The sequence below is a fragment of the Pristiophorus japonicus genome, chromosome 2, assembly GCF_044704955.1.
Source record: "Pristiophorus japonicus isolate sPriJap1 chromosome 2, sPriJap1.hap1, whole genome shotgun sequence".
NCBI lineage: Eukaryota > Metazoa > Chordata > Chondrichthyes > Pristiophoridae > Pristiophorus > Pristiophorus japonicus.
This window is the reverse complement of record NC_091978.1, coordinates 71,015,421-71,035,545: the sequence shown is the minus strand read 5'-3', so window position 1 is coordinate 71,035,545 and position 20,125 is coordinate 71,015,421. Positions and strand designations below refer to the sequence as shown.

The 20,125-nt window shown below is 46.1% G+C and overlaps 1 protein-coding gene across 1 annotated transcript in view; it reads left to right on the top strand.

Annotated features, from left to right (window-relative positions):
* Positions 1-20,125, top strand: part of LOC139228763 (A disintegrin and metalloproteinase with thrombospondin motifs 12-like) — an 801,719-nt gene that overhangs the window by 624,318 nt on the left and 157,276 nt on the right. Inside the window, exon 16 of the mRNA XM_070860105.1 lies at positions 2,711-2,852. Coding sequence (XP_070716206.1) covers positions 2,711-2,852 — 142 coding nt within the window. The remainder of the gene's footprint in view (positions 1-2,710; positions 2,853-20,125) is intronic.

Here is a 20,125-nt window from a genome sequence, read left to right as displayed (position 1 = left end):
TAAAGAATGGGGTTTGGAAAAGTAGGGTCTTTAAGATCATACAAACCTAAGAAAGAGGAGCAGGAGTAGTATGGCCCCTCGCATCTGCTCCGCCAGTCAATAAGATCATAGCTGATCATCGATCTCAACTCCACTTTCCCACCTGATCTCCAAATCCCTTGATTCCCTTGGACTCCAAAAATCTATCTATCTCAGCATCCACAGCCCTCTGGGGCAGAGAATTCCAAAGATTCACAAACTTCGGTGAAGAAATTCCTCATGCCTGGCTAAAATGGCCTACCCCTTATCCTGAGACTGTGCCCCCTAGTTCTAGACACTCCAGCCAGGGGAAATAACCTCTCAGCATCTACCTGTCAATCCCTTTCAGAATATTGTAAGTTTCAATAAGGTCACGTCTCATTTTTCTAAACTCCAGAGTGTATAGGCCCATTCTAAACAATCTCTCATCATAAGACAGCCCTCTCATCCCAGGGATCAATCTAGTGAACTGCCATTGCACCACCTCCAAGGCAAGTATATCCTTTCTTAGATAAAGAGACCAAAACTGTGCACAGTACTCCAGATGTGGTCTCACCAAGGCCCTGTACAATTGTAACAAGACTTCTTCGGGCCGAAATTGCCCCTTCCGTTAAGATCTGTTATCACCGGAAATCAGCAGCCATTTTGCGGATTGCAATGGCCGGCGACTTTTCGTGTAATGGTCGCTATTATCAAAATTCCGCTCCTGCGGTATCCCAGCAGTGACCCTCTCCACTACCCCCCATTGCTCCACTGTTGCCGATCCATCGTAAGTGCGTTATCATAGTGCACACCGCCGATGTTCCACCCTGACGGCGAAATTCCACCGAGAAAATCTTCCTCCCGCCGGGCGGGGCCAAAACTTGCTTTTTTGAGCCGGTGCAGTGAGGCTGTGGCCTTCTAAAATGGCGGTGCGGCTCCCATTAAAGGGTAGGAAGCACTGCCGCCACGTTTTTTTTCTCGGCCGACTGCCATGTCGGGCCGATAATTATGCCCCCGGGTTCAGCCGGGCCGCAGCCGGAAGCTTGGCACCCCCTCTTGGGTGCCAGGCTACTGGCCCTGCCGAAATCCTCCCTGGTGGATCTAACTTTAAAAATCGCACCAATCTCCCCTTTAAATGCAGGGGAGAGACGATGTGACGCGGCGCTGTGATGACATTATCAGCGCTACACTGATGACTGACAGCGGTGGACACTCCACACCCCCCCCAATTTCTGCCCCTCAAGTGTGCTCACTGCCACACTACCACCCCCATTATGAGCGACTTTGGGACCGCCGAAAAATCAAAGCCAACATGCGGAATTTCGCTCAAGAGGCCACCTCATCCACCACGGTGCTGAAAACAACAGAAACACGGTGCGTGTGCCCCGTTTCCAGTGGGGGGCAATTTCGACCCCCTTTACTCATACTCCAACCCCTTGCAGTAAAGGACAACATGCCATTTGCCTTCCTTATTGCTTGCTGTACCTGCTTGCTAGCTTTCTGTGTTTCTTTCACAAGGACACCCAAATCTCTCTGAACACCAACATTTTAAAGTTTCTCACAATTAAAAAAATCTTCTGCTTTTCTATTTTTCCTACCAAAGTGAAAAGCCTCACATTTCCCTACATTATCATCTATCTGCCCACTCACTTGGTCTGTCTATATCCCTTTGTCGACGCTTTGTGTTCTCCTCACAGTTTACTGGGATACATTACACTCGATCCCTTCAGCTAGGTCATCAATATAGATTGAAAATAGCTGAGGCCCCAGCACTGATCCTTGTGGCACCCCCACTAGTTACAGCCTGCCAACCTGAAAAAGACCCGTTTAATCCCTATTCTGTTTTCAGTCTGTTAACCAATCCTCTATTCATGCTCATACATTACCTCCAACATCTCATGAGCCCTTACCTTCTGTAATAACCTTTCATGTGGCACCCTATCGAATGCCTTTTGGTAATCCAAATATACTACATCCACTAGTTCCACTTTAGCTACTCTGCTATTTACTCATAAATTATGTTGTCCTATTTTCAGTTCAAGGAAATGTGATAGAATAGTGATTAAAAGGATCCTCTGGTAACAGCTTAGTGATAGTGACAGCACAATCCCATGTCGAAGTAGACAGGAAGCACATTAGTCTGTACTGGGTTAGCTGTTCTTAGCATATGGTGGCAGTCGGATAACCTCAAATGACTTCTGTGCCTGTAAACTCAGGTGCAGGACAATTGACCAAGGCTCCCGTTGCTGGTTACTGGAAGTTAATGTCTGTGAATGTGATAATGCCAGGCTTGGCTGCGCTGACAACAAAGCTGATTAACTCACACTGCAAGCCCCCACATAAAGGACAGCAACAAATGCAAGGTACTACAGAGCAGTTGCCATCTATGGATGTGTACCGCAGTATGCATCACTGTCTTCAGACGAGAAGAAGCAAATGACGAAAATCAGAGGAGAAATTAGAGGGGTGAGAAAAATGGAATCAGTATTTAGGTTTGAATTTGTATTATGTTTGGTTGAAATCTGAATCCAAAGGAGGAGGAGTTCTGAATTTTGCTAATTCAGGTAAACCTGAATAGATCTGAGTCAGTCCAGTTCATGTTCAGAAATGATCCTGGAGCATATCCATGCACCACTAGATATTGCAAAGTGGATGGTTGGTCTCTCTCTGGCTTACAATCCTTTTAACAATAAAACTCTGAAAATTACAGTTATTGTTCCAAGAAACAAACCCTGGAATCCGATATGAGTACACTATCAAGAAAGACACAGAGGAAGAGAACACAATTGGACAGCCAGAGTTCTTCTGGAAATACGGAGCTTGGACAGATTGTAGTGCCCCATGCGGAACAGGTAAAGTATAAATAAATGATTTCCTGATAGGAACTAGAACTGTTCCAAGATTCATAACACAACCGAACACTCCTTAGTTCCTTTTTTTCTCTCAAGGGTATATTTCCCTTATGAAACTTGTTATTACAATTATACCTTCCCCCTCTCATTTTTACTTGTATCGCCACACCGCACAGTATCATAGCAGTCAACTGCAATGGGATAGGGGTCATATATAGACCAGTTGGTTTTTACAATGATCCATGGTCACTTTTACAGCTTAATTTTTTTTCTAAACTTCAATCAAATTCTCAAATCACCATGGTAGGATTTGAACTCGCATCTTTAAGTCCCAGATTACTGTAATCACTGTGATACTAATAATAATCTGGGATTTGAACCTGGGACCTCTCACATTTCAGCTCTGAAAATCTAAATCGAGAATCACACCTCGAGACCAACGAGCCACCTACTGAGTGAGTGATTTAATCTCAGGCGTTTGTCACTCTGTAGCCGAGTCACAAGGAGTCACACAAGAACAGCTGGGGTAACTTTTACTGCTTTCCCCAGACTACTTGTGCTCAGATGTTCCTTACAATTACACAATCAGTAATTCAATATATAGCGAATTGTGGATGTGAACACTAGCTCCATCACTTCATGATGCAGTATGTCAGTGCTACAGTGCACTGACCCACCACATTGATCACACACTCTGCAATACATTATATAGGTGAAATTATTGGCCCAGAAATTCCGCTTTCTCCTTTCCGCAGGCATTCGACTAAATTTTAGAGAAAAAATACGCACCTACCTGAAGGTGCTGCGCCCACTCGACTTTCCGATACACAGGCCTCTTCTTGCTGTGCATTGCAGTGCGTGCACGTTGGGACGTGCGCAGGCCTGGAGCTGGAGTCACATGGCTCTGGGCAGCCAATCAGGTATAGTATATTCTCATTCAGAGTAATAGGAGTTTCGTAAGTCCGAAACTCCGATTATTATAGAAACTAGGTGCAGGAGTAGGCCATTCGGCCCTTCGGGCCTGCACCACCATTCAATAAGATCATGGCTGATCATTCCATCAGTACCACTTTCCTGCTTTCTCTCCATACCCCTTGATCCCCTTAGCCGTAAGGGCCATATCTAACTCCCTCTTGAATATATCCAATGAACTGGCATCAACAACTCTCTACGGTAGGGAATTCCATAGGTTAACAACTCTCTGAGTGAAGAAGTTTCTCCTCATCTCAGTCCTAAATGGTCTACCCCTTATCCTAAGACTATGTCCCCTGGTTCTGGACTTCACCAACATCGGGAACATTCTTCCCACGTCTAACCTGTTCAGTCCCGTCAGAATCTTATACGTTTCTATGAGATCCCCTCTCATCCTTCTAAACTCCAGTGAATAAAGGCCCAGTTGACCCAGTCTCTCCTCAATAGCAAGAACGTCCTTCCTCAGATTAGGAGACCAAAACTGAACACAATATTCCAGATGAGGCCACACCAAGGCCCTGTACAACTGCAGTAAGACCTCCCTGCTCCTATACTCAATTCCCCTAGTTACGAAGGCCAACATACCATTTGCCTTCTTTACCGCCTGCTGTACCTGCATGCCAACTTTCAGTGACTGATGAACCATGACACCCAGGTCTCGTTTAACCGCCCCTTTTCCTAATCTGCCACCATTCAGATAATATTCTGCCTTCCTGTTTTTGCCCCCAAAATGTATAACCTCACATGTATCCACATTATACTGCATCTGCCATGCATTTGCCCACTCACCTAACCTGTCCAAGTCACCCTGCAGCCTATTAGCATGCTCCTCACAGCTCTCACCGCCACCCAGTTTAGTGTCATCTGCAAACTTGGAGATATTACACTCAATTCCTTCATCTAAATCGTTAATGTATATCGTAAATAGCTGGGGTCCCAGCACTGAGCCCTGCGGCACTCCACTAGTCACTGCCTGCCATTCTGAAAAGGACCCGTTTACCACGGCTCTCTGCTTCCTGTCTGCCAACCAGTTCTCTATCCACGTCAGTCCATTACCCCCAATACCATGCACTTTGATTTTGCACACCAATCTCTTGTCCGAGACCTTGTCAAAAGCCTTTTGAAAGTCCAAATACACCACATCCACTGGTTCTCCCTTGTTCACTCTGCTAGTTACATCCTCAAAATATTCCAGAAGATTCGTCAAGCATGATTTCCCTTTCATAAATCCATGCTGACTTGGTCCTATCCTGTCACTGCTTTCTAAATGCGCTGCTATTTCATCCTTAATGATTGATTCCAACATTTTCCCCACTACTGATGTCAGGATAACCAGTCTATAATTACTCGTTTTCTCTCTCCCTCCTTTTTTGAAAAGTGGTGTTACATTTGCCACACTCCAGTCCATAGGAACTGATCCAGATTCGATAGACAGTTCGAAAATGACCACCAATGCATCCACTATTTCTAGGGCCACTTCCTTAAGTACTCTGGGATGCAGACTATCAGGCCCCGGGGATTTATCGGCCTTCAATCTCATCAATTTCCCTAACAAATTTCCCGCCTAATAAGGATATCCTTCAGTTCCTCCTTCTCACTGGACCCACTGTCCCCTAGTACATTCAGAAGGATATTTGTGTCTTCCTTCGTGAACTCAGAACCAAAGTATTTGTTCAATTGGTCTGCCATTTCTTTGTTCCCCATTATAAATTCACCTGAATCCGACTGCAAGGGACCTACGTTTGTCTTCACTAATCTTTTTCTCTTCACATATTTATAGAAGCTTTTGCAGTCAGTTATTATGTTCCCTGCAAGCTTCCTCTCGTACTCTATTTTCCCCCTCTGAATTAAACCTTAGCCCCCGTCTGTTGAATTCTAAATTTCTCCCAGTCCTCAGGTTTGTTGCTTTTTCTAGCCAATTTATATGCCTCTTCCTTGGCTTTAACACTATCCTTAATTTCCCTTGTTAGCCATGGTTAAGCCACCTTCCCCGTTTTATTTTTACTCCAGACAGGGATGTACAATTGCTGAAGTTCATCCATGTGATCTTTAAATGTTTGCCATTGCTTATCCACCGTCAACCCTTTAAGTATCCTTTGCCAGTCTATTCTAGCCAATTCACGCCTCATACCGTCGAAGTTCCCTTTCCTTAAGTTCAGGACCCTAGTTTCCGAATTAACTGTGTCATTCGCCATCTTAATAAAGAATTCTACCATATTATGGTCCCCAAGAGGCCTTGCACAACAAGATTGCTAATTACTCCCTTCTCATTACACATCACCCAGTCTGGGATGGCCAGCTCTCTAGTTGGTTCCTCGACATATTGGTCTAGAAAACTATCCCTAATACACTCCAGGAAATCCTCCTCCACCGCATTGCTACCAGTTTGGTTAGCCCAATCAACATGAATGAGAAACCCCCCACAAACACCCAAAACACTAATAAAAAATAGAAAATATAACTCCATATTTAAGATTCATTTAAATTAAAGTTATTAATGTGTTATAAAAAAAATATTTTCCCAATTTTTTTAATTACACCTTAAAATAAACTTACCATTGTGGGGATGGTTTTTAAGAATAAAATATGTTTTCATAACTTTATTTTTATATGTTTTTGTGTGTTTTAAAACACTTGCACCTGTAAAAGTAGGTTATGCGCCTGCTTTTTCAGGTGCAAGATTTTTGAGGACATTTGTATGCGTAAATATCGCAAATGTGCACTTAATAACGTCCTCGCTCCCGATCTGGCTACGATCTGTCAAGCTCCAGCTTGACAGATCGGAAAAGCTGGTTTTCAGCGCATGCGCATTGCGTGCTGAAAACTGGCTTTTCCGTTGCCTTCCCGGGTCCGTAGAAACTTCGTACGGACCCGGAACATCGGAATTTCAGGGTCATTAGTTTCTCACATTAGATTTCCAATGCTGGGAGAATTTGAACACCGTAACTGGGAATTCAGGTCTTTGGCCACTTGAGCTATGAGCCTTCCTGATGTTCAGTAGCTGTATCATTTGTATTCAATAATATATTTTGAAATAATGATTATTATAAGACAGAGGAACCAAATAATTGCATCAAATACTTTACTCGTATGATTCTACATTGACTCGTGCATTAGTGTGTAATTACAATTGTAAGTAAAACACTTGTGCATGAACTGGGGTTATGTCATCACCAAAGTTCGGAGGGTTAATAAAATATTTTGCTCATAATTGCTTGATCTGTATACCTTGGATACACAGTCTCATCTGTGTTCTACATGTAAATGAAGATTCACTTTGGTCCTGCTGAAAACATAAAAATCCATCTTGATACATGGTGGAATTTGCTGAAAAGCAGTGTACGGGCTGAATGCCAAACGGTGATTGGATTGGGCAATTGGAGTGAAAACTTCCTGTGTGGGTAAGCATTGATACTAAACCCAGTAGAGCCTGATAACATATTAGTGATTTATTTTGCTTCTGAATATAAGGATAAAATCAGCTCGCTCATACTCTTGGCATTGACCCATGTTCAAAGGATTGCAGGTCAGTGAATAAGGAGAATTCCAGCCCTTTGATCAAGGTTTAGTGCTGGAAGGGCTGAATTTATCTGATATATTTGTAGTATTAGTAGATCTCCCATGGTGTTGCTCAAGGTGAATGCTTCATAATCCTCACAGCATCCTTTAACTTTCTGAACTCAAAAGGAATACAAATCAAGTTTCTGTACACTGTCTTCATAATTTAATCCTTTCAGCCCTGATTATAATTCTGGTGAATTTGCACTGTAAACCTTCCAAGACTAATGTATCTTTTCTGAGGTTTGGTGTGCGATATTTAACACAGTGCTCCAGATGGGCTCGGAATAAGGCTCTGTAAAACTGAAATATCACTCCTTTACTTTTGAACTACACCACACCACCCCCTGAAATGAAGGCTAAAATTCCATTCGCATTTTTTTGTGGGGCGGAGTTGAACAAGATGGCGGCGGCCCAAATACCGGGCGTCTCCAATCTAGCAACATTGGGAGGTGAGAGACGAGGATACCGGAAAAAAAAACAGTAAAAAATGTGGGGCTGGCCCATGCTGTAACTTTCCTGGGTCCCGACCTCGCTGTTAGTCCATGCTGTACCTTTCCTGGGTCCTGACCTCGCTGTTAGCCAGTGCTATATCTTTCCTGGGTCCTGACCTCGCTGTTAGTCCATGCTGTATCTTTCCTGGGTCCCGATGTCACTGTTAGCCCGTACTGTACCTTTCCTGGGTCCTGACCTCGCTGTTAGCCCGTGCTGTAACTTTCCTGGGTCCTGACCTCGCTGTTAGTCCATGCTGTACCTTTCCTGGGTCCCGATGTCGCTGTTAGCTCATGCTGTACCTTTTCTGGGTCCTGACCTCGCTGATAGCCCGTGCTGTAACTTTCCTGGGTCCTGACCTCGCTGTTAGCCTATGCTGTATCTTTCCTGGGTCCTGACCTTGCTGTTAGTCCATGCTGTACCTTTCCTGGGTCCCGACCTCGCTGTTAGCCCGTGCTGTATCTTTCCTGAGTCCCGATGTCACTGTTGGCCCGTGCTGTATCTTTCCTGGGTCCTGACCTCGCTGTTAGCCCGTGCTGTACCTTTCCTGGGCCCTGACCTCGCTGTTAGCCCGTGCTGTACCTTTCCTGGGCCCTGACCTCGCTGTTAGCCCATGCTGTACCTTTCCTGGGTCCCGACCTCGCTGTTAGCCCGTGCTGTATCTTTCCTGGGTCCTGACCTCGCTGTTGGCATTTTTGAACTGGAAACAACACCACACCTCGAGCAAAAAAAAGCAGATGTACAGGCAACAGAATGCCGAGGTCCAACAAAAAACTCGGGACCTAAAGAACAGATGGTGGGTGTAAAAAACGCAGGAGATCCAGTAACTAGCCGACAATCACGATGAGTGTGGATTTTTTAGTGTAGTCAAGACCACCTATGGCCCAAGCACCCAATGTCCTATTCCACTGAGAGCCAAGAGCGGAGAGGTACTCATCAAGGACAGAGAGGCAGTCAGTGTCCACTGGAGGAAGCACTTCGAGGATCACCTCAATCAAGACTCTGTCTTTGACGTGAGTGTCCTTCACTCCATCCCACAGCATGCCACCCACCACCATCTCAGTACAACCCCAGCCCGGCATGAGGTTCAAAAAGGCCATCCAACAACTAAAAAACGACAAGGCCTCAGGAGCAGATGGAATCCCCACCGAAGTACTAAAGCATGGCGGAGACATACTCTGGGCACAAATCCAAACCTCATCTCTCTTATCTGGAAGAAGGCGAGCATGACAGGGGATCTCAGAGACACAGTAATCATGACCATCTTTAAGAAAGGTGACAAGTCTGACTGCGGTACGTACAGAGGAGTTTCCCTGCTGTCTGCCGCAGGGAATATCATTGCAAGAATCCTCCTCAATCGTCTCCTCCCAGTGGCTGAAAAGCTCCTCCCAGAGTCACAATGCGGATTCCGCCCACTAAAGGGCACAACGGACATGATCTTCACCGCACGACAAATACAAGAAAAATATCAGGAACAGCATCAACCTCTGTACATGGCTTTCTTTGACCTCAGAAAGGCCTTCGACTCTGTCAACCGTGAGGGATTATGGAGTGTCCTTCTCAAATTCGACTGGACTCAAAAATTTGTCACCATCCTCCGTCTGCTTCACGACGACATGCAAACCGTGATTCTTGCCAATGGATCCACCACAGATCCAACACAAGTGCAGACGGGGGTTAAGCAAGGCTGTGTCATTGCACCAACACCCTTTTCAATCTTCCTTGCTGCAATGCTTCATCTCACCTTTAACAAACTCCCCGCTGCAGTGGAGACAATCAACAGGACAAGCAGGAAATTGTTCAACCTCAGACACCACCAGTCCAGATCCATGGTTGTTCCATCCTCTGTCATTGAATTACAATATGCAGATGATGCTTGTGTTTGTGCACAGTTGGAGACCGAACTTCAAACCATTGTTCATGTTATATATGTGGACTTGTATTTACTCTGTACAGCCACCAGAGGGCTCATTCCCTGGAGTCCCAAGGGATCCCATAATCCCTTGGGAGCACAGGTATTTAAGGAGGCATCACAGGTTGGAGAGTCACTCTGGAGACCTGCAATAAAAGACTAAGTTCACACTTTACTTTGAGCTCACAGTGTTCAGTCTGACTCTTTCTCCATCCACGACAACTGGTGACGAGATACAGATAGGGAACCCAAAGATGCAGAGCACAGTGGGCATCCTGGAGAAATTCTCAGAGGGAGATGATTGGGAAACTTTTGTGGAGAGACTCGACCAATATTTCATGGCCAATGAGCTAGATGGGGAAGAGAATGCTGCCAAACGAAGGGCGATCTTCCTCACCATCTGTGGGGCACCAACGTATGGCCTCATGAAGAATCTGCTCTCTCCATCGAAACCCATGGAGAAATCGTACGATGATTTGTGCACACTGGTCCGAGAGCATTTGATCCCAAAGGAAAGCGTTCTGATGGCGAGGTATCGGTTCTAAACCTACAAAAGGTCTGAAGGCCAGGAAGTGGCGAGTTGTGTCGCTGAGCTAAGACGCCTTGCAGGACATTGCGAATTTGAAGGACATTTGGAGCACATGCTCAGAGACTTTTTCATACTTGGCATTGGCCACGAAACCATACTTTGTGAACATTTGACTGTAGAGACCCCAACCTTGAGTAAGGCCATAGCGATAGCCCAGGCGTTCATTACCACCAGTGACAATACGAAGCAAATCTCTTAGCACACAAGTGCTGCTACAAGTACTGTGAGCAAAGTGATGTTTTCGAATCGTAACGTATCAGGGCAGGTCTTACATACCTGCAGCTGCACGTCCGCAGATGACTCAGAGTCCACTATCAAGGGAGATGAATGCAAGGCCATTAACACCTTGTTGGCGCTGCGGGGGTGATCATCGTTTCCATTCATGCCGATTCAAAGAGTATGTTTGCAAGGGCTGTGGAACAATGGGACACCTCCAACGTGCGTGCAGGCAAGCTGCAAAGCCTGTTGAACCTGCAAACCACTATGTTGCAGAGGAGGACAGATCCATGGAGGATCACGATGAACCAGAACCTCAGACCGAGGAGGCAGAGGTACATGGGGTGCATACATTCACCACGAATTTCCCCTGATAATGTTGAATGTTGAACTAAATGGACTCCCGGTGTCAGTGGAGCTGGACACAGGCACGAGCCAGTCCATCATGGGCAAAAAGACTTTCAAAAGGTTGTGGTGCAACAAGACATCAAAGCCAGTCTTAACTCCAGTTCGCACAAAACTAAGAACTTACACGAAAGAACTGATTCCTGTAATCGGTAGTGCTACGTAAAGGTCTCCTCCGATGGAGTGGTACATAATGGATGGTACCAGGCGATGGTCCCACGCTGCTCAGCAGGAGCTAGCTGCGAAAGATACGCTGGAACTGGGACGACGTCCGAGCACTATCACCCGCTGACGACACTTGGTGTGCTCAAGTCTTAAACAAATTTTTTTCGCTGTTCGAACCAGGCATTTGCAAATTCCAAGGAGCAAAATTGCAGATCCACCTAATTCCGGGGGCACGACCCATCCATCACAAGGCGAGAGCAGTACCATACATGATGAGAGAAAGGATAGAGATCGAGCTAGACCGGCTGCAACGAGAGAGCATCATTTCACCGACCGAGTTCAGCGAGTAGGCCAGTCCTATTGTCCCAGTCCTCAAGGGAGACGGCACCATCAGAATTTGTGGCAATTACAAAGTAACTATCAATCGTTTCTCCCTGCAGGACCAATACACACTACCAAAAGCCGCCGACCTCTTTGCAATGCTGGCAGGAAGATAGACGTTCACGAAGCTGGATCTGACTTCAGCCTACATGACTCAGGAACTGGAGGAATCATCGAAGGCCCTCACCTGCATCAACATGCACAAAGGTCTCTTTGTTTATAACAGATGCTCATTTGGAATCCGATCAGCAGCGGCGATATTCCAGAGAAACATGGAAAGTTTACTGAAGTCGGTCGCGCACACCGTGATTTTTCAGGATGACATCTTGGTCATAGGTCGGAACACAGTCAAGCACCTACAGAACCTGGAGGAGGTTCTTAGTCGACTCAACCGCGTGGGGCTCAGGTTAAAACGCTCGAAGTGCATTTTCCTGGTGCCTGAAGTGGAGTTTTTGGGAAGGAGGATTGCAGCGGATGGCATCAGGCCCACTAACGTGAAGCCGGAGGCAATCGAGAACGCACCGAGGCCACAGAACGTGACGGAGCTGCGGTCGTTTCTGGGACTCCTGAACTACTTTGGTAACTTCTTACCGGGTCTCAGCACACTGCTAGAACCACTGCATGTCTTACGACGAAAAGGGGACGAATGGGTTTGGGGCAAAAGCCAAGAAAATGCCTTTGTAAAAGCGAGAATATTGTTATGCTCAAACATGATCCATGTAAGCGTTTGGTACTAGCATGTGATGCGTCGTCATATGGCGTCGGGTGTGTATTGCAACAAGCTAATGATTTGGGGAAACTGCAACCGGTTGCTTATGCATCCAGGAGTCTGTCTAAGACTGAGAGAGCCTACAGCATGATTGAAAAAGAAGCGTTAGCGTGTGTCTATGGGGTAAAGAGAGTGCTGTTTGGGCTAAAATTCGAATTGGAAACTGACCATAAGCCACTTATATCCCTGTTTTCCGAGAGTAAAGGGATAAATACCAACACCTCGGCCCGCATCCAGAGATGGGTGCTCACGTTGTTCGCATACAACTATGCCATCCGCCACAGGCCAGGCACAGAAAACTGCGCCGATGCTCTCAGTGGGCTGCCCTTGCCCACCACGGGAGTGGAAATAGTGCAGCCCACAGGTCTAGCCATGGTTATGGAAGCATTTGAGAGTGAGCAATTGCCCGGCAGATCAAAACCTGGACAAGCCAGGACCCCTTATTATCTCCAGTCAAAAGCTGTGTGCTTCACGGGAGCTGGTCCAGTGTCCCAGTGGAAATGCAGGAAGAGATAAAGTCGTTCCAGTGGCGCAAAGATGAAATGTCAATCCAGTCAGACTGCCTTCTGTGGGGCAATCGAGTAGTGGTCCCCAAGAAGGGCAGAGACACCTTCATCAATGACCTCCACAGTACCCACCCAGGCATCGTAATGATGAAAGCAATAGCCATATCCCACGTGTGGTGGCCCGGTATCGATGCGGACTTAGAGTCCTGCGTTCACAGATGTAATACATGCTCGCAGTTAAGCAATGTAACCAGGAAGGCGCCGCTAAGTTTATGGTCTTGGCCCTCCAAACCGTGGTCTAGGGCACACGTCGACTATACAGGCCCGTTCTTGGGTAAAATGTTCCTTGTGGTTGTAGAGGCGTACTCCAAGTGGATTGAATGTGACATAATGTCAGCTAGCACATCCGCTGCCACCACTGAAAGCCTGCGGGCCATGTTTGCCACATACGGCTTACCCGATGTCCTGGTGAGCGACAACGGGCTATGTTTTACCAGTGCTGAGTTCAAAGAATTCATGACCTGTAACGGGATCAAACATGTCACATCTGCCCCATTTAAACCAGCGTACAATGGTCAGGCAGAGAGAGCAGTACAAACCATCAAGCAAGGCTTGAAGAGGGTAACTGAAGGCTCATTGCAGACTCGCCTATTCCGAGTCTTGCTTAGCTACCGCACAAGACCCCACTTACTCACTGGGATCCCACCTGCTGAACTGCTCATGAAAAGAGCACTTAAGACAAGGCTCTCGTTAGTTCACCCTGATCTACATAAACAGGTAGAGAACAGGCGGCTTCAACAAAGTGCATACCATGATAGCGCAAATGTGTCACGCAAGATTGAAATCAATGATCCTGTATTTGTATTAACTTATGGACAAGGTTCCAAGTGGCTTCCTGGCACTGTCGTGCCTAAGAGGGGAGCAGGCTGTTTCGGGTCAAACTTTCAAATGGACTCATTCACTGGAAACACTTGGACCAAATCAAACTCAGATTCACGGACTATCCTGAGCAACCCACCTTGGACCCTACCTTTTTTGATCCCCCAACACACACACCAGTGGCAACCGGCACCACAGTTGACCACAAAGCAGAACCCATCAACCACAGCAGCCCTGCAGGGCCGAACACACCAGGCAGCCCAGCAAGGCCAGCTGCACAGCAGCCCAGCGAGGGCCCAACAAATGATTCACCAACACCAGCTTTCACACCGAGACAATCAACCAGGGCAAGAAAGGCCCCAGATCGACTCACATTGTAAATAGTTACACAATTGACTTTTGGAGGCGGGGGCGGGGGGAGTGTTGTTATATATGTGGACTTGTATTTACTCTGTACAGCCACCAAAGGGCTCATTCCCTGGAGTCCCAAGGGATCCCATAATCCCTTGCGAGCACAGGTATTTAAGGAGGCTTCACAAGTTGGAGAGGCACTGTGGAGACCTGCAATAAAAGACTGCGGTCGCACTTTACTTTGAGCTCACAATATTCAGTCTAACTTTCTCCATACATAACAGTTGACACCTTCACTGAAGCATACGAGAGTCTCGGCCTTACATGAAACATCATGAAACATTAAACATAAGACAAAGGTTCTGTACCAACCTGCCCCCGCCATAATGTATTGTTCCCCATTTATCAAGATCCATGACGAGACCTTGGACAATGTGGACCACTTCCCATATTTTGGGAGCATACTATCAGCAAGGACAGACATCGAAGACAAAGTCCAACACCGCCTTCAGTGTGCCAGTGTAGCCTTCGGCTGCCTGAGGAAAAGAGTGTTCGAAGACCAGGATCTCAAAGCCGGCATTAAGCTCATGGTCTACAGAACAGTTGTGATACCCGTTCTCCTGTATGATTCAGATACATGGAATATGTACAGTAGGCACCTCAAAGCACTGAAGGCATACCACCAATGCTGCCTCCGCAAAATCCTACAAATTCATTGGCAGGATAAGTGCACAAACATCAGCGTTCTCTCTCAGGCCAACATCCTCAGCATCAAGACATTGACCATGCTCGATCAGCTTCGATGGGCGGGCCACATTGACAGCATGCTCGATACTAGACTCCTGAAACAAGCATTCTACTCCAAGCTACGTCATGGCAGGAGAGCCCCAGGAGGGCAGAGAAAACGCTTCACAGACACCTTCAAAGCCTCCTTGAGAAAATGTAACATCCCTACCGACTCTTGGGAATCCCTGGCCCAAGACCGCTCAAAGTGGAGGAGAAGCATCCGAGAAGGCGCCGAACACTTCGAGTCTCTTCGCCGGGAGCGCACGGAAGCCAAGTACAAGCAGCGGAAGGAGCATACGACAAATGAAGCACCCCACCCACCTGTCCCTCCAACCACCATTTTCCCCACCTGTGACAGAGACTGTAGATCCCGCATTGGTCTCATCAGTCACCTTAGTGTGGAAGCAAGTCATCCTCGACTTCGAGGGACTGCCAAAGAGAAGAGACTTTTTGATTACTTTTTGTACCTGTGCACAAGCTTTTAGTGATGTGTACCTGGACACCTAAATTCCTTTTCACCTCAGCAGTTCCTAGTCTTCTACCATTAAGAAAATATTCAGATTTTCTGTCTCAGATCCAAAGTAGATGACCTCACATTTTCCACATTGAACTGCATCTGCCATAGTTTTCCCTACTCAGATATTCACTTCTGAGTATCGGTAAGGACGATGGTGCCTCTGGGGAGTGCCACCAGAGCCAATTCCAAGGCACCACGGGTGGCTCAGCTGCACAGGGGGGAGGGACGAAGAACAAAAGAGCCCTAGTGATAGGGGATTCTATAGTTAGGGGAACAGACAGGTGTTTCTGCGGCTGTAGACGTGACTCCCGAATGGTTTTGTGCCCCCCTGGTGCCAGGGTCAAGGATGTCACAGAGCGGACACAGGGCATCCTGAGAGGGGAGGGTAAACAGCTAGAGGTCAAGGTCCATATCGGGACCAACGACATAGGTAAAATGAGGATGAGGTCCTACAGGAAGAATTTAAGGAGCTAGGAAGAAAATTAAAGGGTAGGACCTCAAAGGTAGTAATCTCCGGGTTACTACTGGTGCCATGTGCTAATGAGTATAAGAATAGAAGGATAGAGAGGATGAACACGTGTCTGGAAAATTGGTGTAGGAGGCAGGGCTTTAAATTCTTGAGGCATTGGGACCGCTTCTGGGGGAGATGGCACCTGTACGAACCAGATGGGTTGCACCTCAACAGCGCCGGGACCAATATCCTCGCGGGGAGTATTGCTCGTGCTGTTGGCGAGAGTTTAAACTAGCTTGGCAGGGGGATGGCAACCCGAGAACGAATTCAAAAGGGAGAGAAGTAAAGCAGAAGTTGGATAGCAAGAATCTAGAAAGCGAATCTGTAAGACAGAGGAAACAAGGTTTAGTATGTGGTAAGCAAGGAGGTCTTCCTGTGCTGAATGGTATATACTTTAATGCAAGGAGTATAGTAAATAAGGCGGATGAGCTAAGAGCACAGGTAGACACTTGGGAGTATGACATTATAGCCATTACAGAAATGTGGCTGAAAAAGAGGCAGGTTTGGCAGATCAATATTCCTGGCTACAGGATCTTTAGACAAGATAGAGAGGGGGGAGTAAAAAGGGGGAATGGGGTTGCGGTACTGATTAAAGAAACTATTACAGCGGTGAGGAGGGATGATATGTTCGAGGGATCATCAAATGAGGCCATATGGGTCGAATTGAAAAATAAATAAGGGCCGATCACACTGCTGGGCATGTATTATAGACCCCCAAACAGTGGGAGGGAGAAAGAGGAGCAAATATGTAGTCAAATTGCTGTGAAGTCTAAAAACCATAGGGTAGTAATAGTAGGGGATTTTAACTATCCAAATATTGATTGGGACAAATTTAGTGTGAAGGGTATAGAAGGTGCGGAATTCTTGAAATGCATTCAAGAGAACTTTTTTAGTTAGTATGTAGTACGTCCAACATGAGAGGCGACGGTCTTGGATTTAGTTCTAGGGAATGAGGCTGGGCAGGTTGAAGAGGTATTAGTGGGGGAGCCCTTGGGCGTCAGTGACCATAATTCAGTCAGATTCAAGTTGGTTATGGATAAGGACAAGAATAGGCCTGGAATAAAAGTTCCGAATTGGGGAAAAGCTAATTTTGCTAAGTTAAGGACTGGAAGCAGCTACTTGTGAGTAAATCAGTGTCGAAACAGTGGGAGGCATTCAAGGAGGAGATCCGGAATGCCCAGGCCAAACATGTGCCCTTAAAGAAAAAGGCTCGGAAAAATAATTCTGGAGCCCCCCTGGATGTCCAGGTACTTACAGGGGAGGATTAAGAAAAAAAGGGATGCTTATGTCATATATCAATGGCTAAATACTTTAGAATCTTCAGAGGAATATAGAAAGTTAAGAGGCAAAATTAAAAAGAATATTAGGAATGCTAAGAGAGAGCATGAGAAATTCTTGGCCAGTAAAATTAAGGAAAACCCAAAGATGTTCCATAAATATATTAAGAGTAAGAAGGTAACTGAAGAAAAGGTAGGGCCTATTAGAGACCATAAGGCTAATCTTTGTGTGGAGGCGGAAGATGTTGGTAGGGTTCTTAACGAATACTTTGCATCTGTTTTCAAAAAGGAAAGATGTAATGCAGATACTGCTATAGAGGAGGTGTGTGATATTCTGGATGAAATAAATATAGTGAGAGAGGAAGTATTAAAGGGTTTAGCAGCTTTGAAAGTAGATAAGTCCCTAGGCCCGGATGAAATGCATCCCAGGCTGTTGAGCGAAGTAAAAGAGGAAATAGCAGAGGCCTTGACCATCATTTTCCAGTCCCCTTTGGAGATGGGCATGGTACCGGAGGACTGCTAATATAGTACCCTTGTTTAAGAAGGGAAAAAGGGATAGGCCGAGTAATTACAGGCCTGTCAGCCTAACCTCAGTGGTAGGAAAAAATTCTGAAAGACAGGATAAATCTGCATTTCGATAGGCAAGCATTTATTAGGGACAGTCAGCACAGATTTGTTGAGGGAAGATCATGTTTGACTAACCTGATTGAATTTTTTGAGGAGGTAATCAAGAGGGTCGATGAGGGTAGTGTGTACGATGTAGTATATATGGACATTAGCAAAGCTTTTAATAAGGTCCCACATGGTAGACTGGTCATGAAGGTTAAAGCCCATGGAGTCCAGGGAAAAGTGGCAAGTTGGATCCAAAATTGGCTCGGAGGTAGGAAGCAAAGGGTAATGATTGATGGATGTTTCTGTGACTGAAAGGATGTTTCCATTGGGGTTCCGCAGGGCTCAATACTGAGTCCTTTGCTTTTTGTGGTATGTATCACTGACTTAGATTTGAATATAGGGAGTATGATTAAGAAACATAGAAACATAGAAAATAGGTGCAGGAGTAGGCCATTCGGCCCTTCTAGCCTGCACCGCCATTCAATGAGTTTGTGGCTGAACATGCAAATTCAGTACCCCCTTCCTGCTTTCTCGCCATACCCCTTGATCCCCCTAGTAGTAAGGACCTCATCTAACTCCCTTTTGAATATATTTAGTGAATTGGCCTCAACTACTTTCTGTGGTAGAGAATTCCACAGGTTCACCACTCTCTGGGTGAAGAAGTTTCTCCTCATCTCAGTCCTAAATGGCTTACCCCTTATCCTTAGACTGTGACCCCTGGTTCTGGACTTCCCCAACATTGGGAACATTCCTCCTGTCTAAACCCGTCAGAATTTTAAACGTTTCTATGAGGTCCCCTCTCATTCTTCTGAACTCCAGTGAATACAAGCCCAGTTGATCCAGTCTTTCTTGATAGGTCAGTCCCGCCATCCCGGGAATCAGTCTGGTGAACCTTCGCTGCACTCCCTCAATAGCAAGAATGTCCTTCCTCAAGTTAGGAGACCAAAACTGTACACAATACTCCAGGTGTGGCCTCACCAAGGCCCTGTACAACTGTAGCAACACTTCCCTGCCCCTGTACTCAAATCCCCTCGCTATGAATGCCAACATGCCATTTGCTTTCTTAACCGCCTGCTGTACCTGCATGCCAACCTTCAATGACTGATGTACCATGACACCCAGGTCTCGTTGCACCTCTCCTTTTCCTAATCTGTCACCATTCAGATAATAGTCTGTCTCTCTGTTTTTACCACCAAAGTGGATAACCTCACATTTATCCACATTATACTTCATCTGCCATGTATTTGCCCACTCACCTAACCTATCCAAGTCACTCTGCAGCCTCATAGCATCCTCCTCACAGCTCACACTGCCACCCAACTTAGTGTCATCCGCAAATTTGGAGATACTATATTTAATCCCCTCGTCTAAATCATTAATGTACAGTGTAAACAGCTGAGGCCCCAGCAGAGAACCTTGCGGTACCCCACTAGTCACTGCCTGCCATTCTGAAAAGTACCCATTTACTCCTACTCTTTGCTTCCTGTCTGACAACCAGTTCTCAATCCATGTCAGCACACTATCCCCAATCCCATGTGCTTTCACTTTGCACATTAATCTCTTGTGTGGGATCTTGTCGAAAGCCTTCTGAAAGTCCAAATATACCACATCAACTGGTTCTCCCTTGTCCACTCTACTGGAAACATCCTCAAAAAATTCCAAAAGATTTGTCAAGCATGATTTCCCTTTCACAAATCCATGCTGACTTGGACCTATCATGTCACCTCTTTCCAAATGCGCTGCTGTGACATCCTTAATCATTGATTCCATCTTTTTACCCACTACTGAGGTCAGGCTGACCAGTCTATAATTCCCTGTTTTCTCTCTCCCTCCTTTTTTAAAAAGTGGGGTTACATTGGCTACCCTCCACTCCATAGGAACTGATCCAGAGTCAATGGAAGTTTGCAGACGACACTAAAATTGGCTGTGTGGTTGATAATCAAGAGGAAAGTAATGGACTGCAGGAGGATATCAATCTACTGGTCAGGTGGGCAGAGCAGTGGCAAATGGAATTTAATTCAGAGAAGTGTGAGGTGTTGCACTTTGGGAGGGCTAATAAGGAAAGGGTATACACATTAAGCGGTAAATCACTTAATAGTGTAGATGAACAAAGGGACCTTGGAGTGCTTGTCCACAAATCTCTGAAAGTAGCAGGCCAGGTGGATAAGGTGGTTGAGAAGGCATATGGAATGCTTGCCTTTATTGGCCAAGACATAGAATGTCAGAGCAGGGAGGTTATGCTTAAATTGTATAATACTTTGGTTTGGCCACAGCAGGAGTACTGCATGCAGTTCTGGTCGGCGTATTATAGGAAGGACATGATTGTACTAGAGAGAATGCAGAGGAGATTTACTAGGATGCTGCCTGGAATGGAG